Source organism: Alligator sinensis, unplaced genomic scaffold (assembly GCF_000455745.1).
Source record: "Alligator sinensis unplaced genomic scaffold, ASM45574v1 scaffold506_1, whole genome shotgun sequence".
In the NCBI taxonomy this organism is placed as follows: domain Eukaryota; kingdom Metazoa; phylum Chordata; order Crocodylia; family Alligatoridae; genus Alligator; species Alligator sinensis.
Window position 1 is genome coordinate 1,164,222 of NW_005842215.1, and position 7,127 is coordinate 1,171,348.

Here is a 7,127-nt window from a genome sequence, read left to right on the forward strand (position 1 = left end):
TCTCTGGGAGTGCGTGCAGCCCCTGGGAGAGGGCCCCACCCCCTGCCCAAGCCCGCAGCAGGCAGCAGGTTGGGAGCTAGGCTTCCCTCTGCTGCAGCAGCTGCTGCCTCCTGCCTGCAGAGGGCTGTGGACCCAGGTCCCTGGCCCCATAGCCCTGGCAGTTGGGGCTCCCCCTCCAGCAGGGCTGGGGGAGCAGGGGCTGTGGGTGAGGGGATAAGGGGCACCAGCAAGGCCGAGGGGGGCTATGGGAGAGAAGTGAGGGGCACGTGCAGGGCCAGGGGGCTGTGGGAGGGGAGTGAGGGGCACCAGCAGGGTGGGGGCTGTGGGTGGGGAGAGAGGGCACCAGCAGGGCTGGGGCTGGGGGTGGGGATTGTGGGGGGCCTTTCATTTTATTTTTATCAGAGAATTTGTCATTTTTTATCATTGACAACCAGGATCCCTGTTAATAATACAGCCCTCTGCTTCTCTTGCCTCTTACGTCATAGGTCCACTAGGAAGTTAAACTCTACCAGGTGCTACCAAACCCCAGCAGGACCATTTGGAAAATGAGGATTGACTGCAAAAGTGCAATGCAGTCTTGTCTGCTCCCCCCTTGACTTCAGTGGAACTACTCACATGATAAGTACTTGTGAAATAAGGACTAATGCATACATGTATTATGTAGGCAGTATAAAGCATATGAAGTCTGTTCATTCTCTAGCTTTTAAATGTATGGGTTTCATAAATGGTGTGAAAAATAATATTCATATATTTACTTCACAGTCATAAGTTTTAACGTCCCTCAGTTGTGTTTTTGTGATATTTCTAACTGAGTGTACAACTGCCTACCAAAGTTAGATAAAACTGCCAGATGCTCAAGAAAGATGGCATCTAAGACTCACCAATGAAGTGCTGTTCTTGAGCTCTTTATTATATTGTGCTGTCTCAGAATCTCTTCAATCTCTCATGCATATTTAACAACGAGTCATAAAACCATATGCAAATTAAGCAATTTTATTGATTAATGAATTTAAGCTATCAAAGAGGAAAACATATATTGGTACTGGTTAGCAAAACAATATTGAAGCAGAATTTCGCTGAAAAATGATGTGTGCAGATGACAGAGAGAATCAGAGTGTTCAAAGGGTGTTGAACACAAAACAGGTCTCTTCAACTGGTCATGTGGAAATATTCACAGTCTTCCCAGCAGAGAGTAAAGTACTTGCATTCTGCCAATCAGTCCAAATTATCTTAAAGCTTTTCTCATCAGTTTGATTTTATTTTGCTTATTTACTTTATTATAGAAGGGGAAACAAATGAGAGGGAGCATCTTATTTATGTGAAAAGCTGCCTATTTGAATAATTAAACTCAGTTATACCCCTAACTCTTTTTTTTCCCCCACAGTTTGCAGTCCCTGATGAACCGGGAGACATCTGTTCCCTTGCAGTGGTTCCTCCATGCTACCCTGTGGAAGGAAAAATAATGTTAACTGATAATGGCAAACTCAGCACTTAGTCAAAAGCCCCCAGGGGAGAAAAACTTAATAACCTTAATTTATGCAGGTGCTGTTCTGCCGAGGGCTAAACTAATAGAACAACTCATTTGCCACCAGTCAAATCCTGGCTTTTCAGGTCTCTATCGAACACAGCCTGCTTAAATCACCACAAGCCAGTTGGACTTCGGAGCTGTGCATGTCAACTACAGGTTGAGATTATCAACAGCTCCGAAAAGACTGTAACATAGTTGTCCAAGGTTGCCTGCTCACTGACCAGCAGCTCTTCATACTAAAGAAAACTGGGTTCTTCGTATCACTACTCTCTATTGGATGGAATAAAAATTGTTTGTATTTTAAGTTCTTTACTGTTAAAAAGTAGCAATGGCTGTTCACTTTTAGCTCAAGAAGTCAGGCTAAACTTCTATGGAACAAATATTTTTGCTTTATCCCCAATGCCACCATGAATTATGAAGAGATTCTGGCATGTAGGATCACAACAGCCTTGACATCCTTGATGATTATAGATTTGTTGCATTGGAATTTGAACTGCAGGAATCTCAGATGCTCCAAAATTAGTTATCTAAATAGAAGTGTGCATATCTGAGATTCAGTGGACACACACTGCACTGAACCTGGGCAGAAGGAGTCAACTGACTGTCCTGGAGATAGCAGCTGAAGTTGAGCCTAGAACACTTGTCTCCAATAAAATGTCAGGAAGGAATTATAAGGGAGGATGCTAGTTTCAGGGTTAACCTAAGAGAGAGAGTTTGCATTGGAGGGAGAGAGCACCTAGGGGGTGGGATGATCTAGGAACTGTCAGAAGAGCTAAGTCGAAAGAACAGGCTTGGATCAGACTGAACTGGACTAGACATCGTGCTGTCTGACCCTTACTTTGTCAATGAAGTCAAACCCAGGAAGTGGCTTTTGAACACCAGCACTGGGACTGATGTTTAAAAGCTGGTGGTAAAGACTCATCACAGTATCACTACCCTATGTGTAACAAAATTATAACTGGACTGCACATAAAAATGAGCCTGAGGCCTTATACTGCTAGTGACTAAAAGATTTTTCTTCGTTCTGTGGACTAGGGATTTTTGGAGCAGAAAGATGAGTTTTTCTCTACCCTGCTAAAGTTTCAAATGGTCTTGATGTATGTTGTAGTTACAACTGTGACCACTTATACACCCATTAATCTATTACAATATTGACTCTTAGTAACTGTGTAAGTTCTGAATTCAAATGTTAAAGTATAAGCATTGAGATCTTTGAAATCTGCATGTTGCTTCTCTACCAACTTGCCCTTAACCAGATCTTATTCTTTTAATTGGCAACCCCCACCCTGTATTGTACAAAGACAATTACTGTAAGCAACTGTTGTTCTTGCAACAATTGAAAACATACCATGCGCTCATGCCCTGTGGATCTCTGACAATCCTCTTTGCACAGTTAACAGCTACTGTAATATCTGGTTGCAGTAACTCTAAGAAAACAAATATACAAAATAAGAACAGTGGCAGGAAGAAATAATAAAAAAAAAATCAACATTTTCCCATCATTTTTGATTCAGTAATCTTAAAAAATAATCCTCAAATTAGCTCATATTGATTAATTATGTTTATTATAGTAGTGTCTGAGGACAAATTGAACATTGAGCCCCATTATGCCATAGACCATACAGAAAGAGTAGCAGACAGTTTTTGCCCAGAAGGGCTTGTAATTTAAATAGATGAGACAGACACTACATAGAGAAAAAGGGTATAACGCACACAGGGTGCATCTACATAAGACCCTTTACTGTGCAGCACACTAATATACTGTGCAGTAAAGCATCACTGTCTACACATGCACAGCTTTTACTGTGCAGTAAATTTGTCTACTGCACAGATGGCTACCACCTATAGATACTGGTAGTAGATTAACTACACAGTAGCACATGTGTAGACAGTTGACCGGGAGCAAATAGTTCCCAGTCAGCCCAAGCAGCAGGGGACAATCAGCTGATCAGGGCATTGTGCTGGGAAACTGTCCCTTCCCCTGAGCAGCTGCTTCCCAGCCCCAAATCTCGATTGGCCGATTGGCATGCAGTTCTGGGAGGCAGCTGTCCTGGAGGTGGGACATCTTCCAGAGCCAAGACCTGACCCTTGTGCCATTTGCTAGCCTGGGGATGGCACCTGGGGGACCCTGGAGTTCTGCCTGGCTGCTGTAGGAGACAAGCAGGGCAAGAGTAGCTCTGCACTGAAGTACTCCCATTGTGAGCAAATATGCTCCCAACAGGCACACGTGTATATGCACCCCTGGGGAAAGCTAACTGTACCTTATTTTACTGAGCAGTCAGCTTACAGTGCATTAATAGTATGTGAAGACATGCCTCCAGAGAACAAATAATGGTAGCAAATGTCATCTTTGTTGCATAATCTAGTCCTAATTCCAAAATCCTCTTCAGTTTATGGGTCAACTATTCCATAACTGGACGTGTCTACATGTTCATTAAGGCACAGTGCCCACTGTGAATCAAATTTAGTACTTGTATAATCAAGTACTAAATAAATGCACAGTAAGATACCTTACTGTGCATTAGCGCGATTACACACTTTTTGTGCTTAATGCTTAATGCTCAGTAGACTACTGCGGACAAGTGAATTTCACCCTCGTGAGAGCAAAGTTAACTCTGCTCAAGCCAGTGCTACCTGGTAAGTAAAACCCTGCTGCTCTGGAGGGGAGGCACAAATGTTTTTTAATAAAGAAACTTAAAAGAAAGTCTAAAAAAACTGAACACAAATCCTGATAGAAAACATCCTTGAGGAGTGCTCCTTTTTATGCCCCAGTGCATGACCATAAATTGCCACGCCTCCCTTTTGACTGAAGAATAAAGGTTTTAGTTTTGTGTTTAAGGGAGGGCTGCTAGGTTTCCACAACTGTCCCTCAGTTATACATTTGCAACCCTGGGGGACCACCGCAATATAGAAGAGAGGAATAAGCCCTTCATAGCGTCACCTGTGCACTGGATTCTGCATACATTCTTGGCTCTTGGAGTCTTGCCATCATTGCACCACCAGTGGCTGTTGATTTGCAAAATCCCATAATCTGTGCTTCTGTCACCAGGGTTATAGTTCATTGCACTTGTGTTATAGTTGCTCTCATATCTTGCTGTACACACCCCTGGTAAGGTTCCATTTGAAATAAAAATGAGTAAAAAGACTGCTACATTTACCTTATTAAACCTCCTCCTAATTTATGCAGCCGATTCCTGGATAAAAATATCTGTCTCCTCTCCGTATATTATACAAATAATTGATACTGAATGTGTACATGTGTTGCTTGTTCTCTCCTCTGATCAAATTAATAATCTTATTAAATAGGAATGTAAGAAAAAACATTTTATAATTTAGACATCCAAATATATGGATGTCATATGAAGAGTGTGGGACCTATATCATTGAAACTATATTTGGGATCTATCTGTGTTGTCTTAATGGGCACAAAGCTTATTATAGTCAGATGGAACATCCCTCCCCCCTGTTTTCATCAGACAGGGTCAATAATTCCTTCACCATTTAGCATAAATATATCTAAATTAGTTTGTTTATAAGGAGTAGTTTTTGGTTTGAGATGTGCAGAGCTGTATGGACAACAAACAAGTTTAACTCTTTGAATTCTGTATCAGAACACGTATCTATCACCCTTAAAAACTGATTTCTTAATGGTTTCCTTATCACTGCTGATAATAAGTGAAGAAAGGCCCTTCTCTTTTATGGAGCCCAAACTCATTGCGAATGCCATTTGATTTGTTCTCCTCCCCTCCACCTCCCATCATGCCCCCAGCTCTTTGGTGCTTTTTGCTTCCTTTCTCCAAATATTCTTAATTTCTTGCTCTCTACAAACCTAGTGTCTCCAATGAACCTCCTTCTCCACCCCACATTCTCTAATGATACTCTTTATACCACACATATTCTAAATGAGGAATTTGAGCCACTGCTGGTTGTACTTCTACTATTAACAGGGCTCCCACCATGGCCTTGTGCCACTCTCTGCATTCGGTGTCCTGTTTACTCCTATGGAACCGTCTTTCAGTCCTGCTACAGTAAGGCTCATAATAGAGCAGAAAGTGAGAAGGGTTCAAACACACCAAGCATAGAAAGGAATAACTGAGGGATGAACAGAGGATTTGAGTGTGAAGGGTGGGGTGGAATTGGGAGAACTAGTCATTTAGACTGGTATAGGGAAAAGCTTCCAGACTGAGTTAGGTCTGCTAAGTGGGGAAGGGAGAGGGAGAGACTAGATAACCTTACCTGGGATTTATGAAAAGGGTACATCACCCTCCCACCTTATAAACCATGTTAAAATCACAAGGCAGCACACTTACAGTCTCCCAAAGAGTATCCTGGAATGTTAGCCAGCCCAAGCCTGTTCATGGCTGCAGCCAGCTCACACCTTTCATAGATCTTCCCATGAGCAGCCAGGGGCAGGAGAAAAAGCTCCAGAAAAATCAGAGCCTTCATGTTAACAGTGTCATACACCCAAGTTCCAAGTGCTGAGACTGTCGGCTCACCAGCATCTGTCTCTTCTTTTAATATCTTCTGCCCTCCCCCAATCTGGAGCTACGTAGATATTGACCACCAAAATATTCTGGGTATTTCCCAAAACACATGGGAAATCTTGCCAGTCTGCAGCCCCTCATTTCCTCACCCCGCTTCAAACCCCTCCCCACTCTTTGCTTTCAAACAGCTTCCAACCCTCACCCAAATCATCATTAGAAGCAAACTCCCCACTGAACAACAAAAAACGAAAGAGGAACCCTGCCTAAACAGCAAGTGCTGTGGGTGAGGATGAAATGGATAATTTGTGCAATATGTTGTGATCTGATTTTGCAACATATCCCTACTCTGACTACTGTATACACCACAATCAGAATCCATGGATATTATATGTGATGACCACAGAATGAGATATACCTCATCCAATGCACTAAATGCCTTCATGGAAACTATGTGGGTAAAACTAAACAGCCACTACACTCCAGAATGAACTCTCAGAGAATAATGATAAAGGACAAAAACTAGCACAATAACCAGTAGGAGAGCAACAGAGGGGGAGTTTGTTTGCTTGGCCGGTCATGGCAGGAGGGAGCCAAGGATTAGGAGGCTCTGTATATGTTTGCATGTGGGTGCACAGGTGTGTCTGTTTGTGTGTGTCAGGGTGAACTGGAGGGGGGGCAGGAGAAAAGGGGTCTCCCTCTTTTCTTCTTTTTCTTTCTTCAGTTTTTAACAGCCTAGGCATTGTCCAGGGATTAAAGGAGGCATAAAAGGAGACTGAGTCAGCAGGTCTAACCTGTGCGAGCAGTCCCATGTTCATGTTCCAACCAGAGGCTCAAGACTATTTCATCTGTATTAAGTATAAATTGGCATCTATCTTGGAGGAACAGAATGAAGGGTTGGAAGTGCAGGTATCCATGCCACATGCTACCAAGGACAATGAAGGCTTCTTGAATAGGTGTCGTGGGACGTTACCACTGGAGTGGCCAAAGGGAAAAGGAGACATGTGGCAACATGTGACTGCTAGAAGGAGAATTCCAGAATTCAAGAAGAGCAGGTTCAAGTCAGCAAGTGCTATTAAGCACTCTGGTGTGGAACAGATAAGGAAAGCACAGAGCTG

The 7,127-nt window shown here is 42.9% G+C and overlaps 1 protein-coding gene across 1 annotated transcript; it reads right to left on the minus strand.

The window, feature by feature from the left end:
* Nucleotides 1-977: 977 nt before the first annotated feature.
* Nucleotides 978-6,162, minus strand: LOC102381400 (lysozyme C-like). Its single transcript, XM_006026959.3, has 4 exons — nucleotides 5,839-6,162; nucleotides 4,470-4,634; nucleotides 2,877-2,955; nucleotides 978-1,445 (listed from the first exon to the last, which is right to left on the minus strand). Exons 1-4 carry the CDS (start codon nucleotides 5,972-5,974, stop codon nucleotides 1,361-1,363), a joined length of 465 nt encoding a protein of 154 aa, XP_006027021.1. The 5' UTR covers nucleotides 5,975-6,162; the 3' UTR covers nucleotides 978-1,360.
* Between the last annotated feature and the right edge of the window lie 965 nt (nucleotides 6,163-7,127).

Excerpts from the sequence above, each read along its gene's own strand:
- LOC102381400 (XM_006026959.3), bottom strand. The coding sequence starts at position 5,974 with ATGAAGGCTCTGATTTTTCTGGAGCTTTTTCTCCTGCCCCTGGCTGCT. Across the intron at positions 4,635-5,838 it reads AGGATACTCTTTGGGAGACT|GGGTGTGTACAGCAAGATAT; the intron begins GTAAGTGTGCTG and ends GAACCTTACCAG. Across the intron at positions 2,956-4,469 it reads ATGCAGAATCCAGTGCACAG|AGTTACTGCAACCAGATATT; the intron begins GTGACGCTATGA and ends TTGTTTTCTTAG.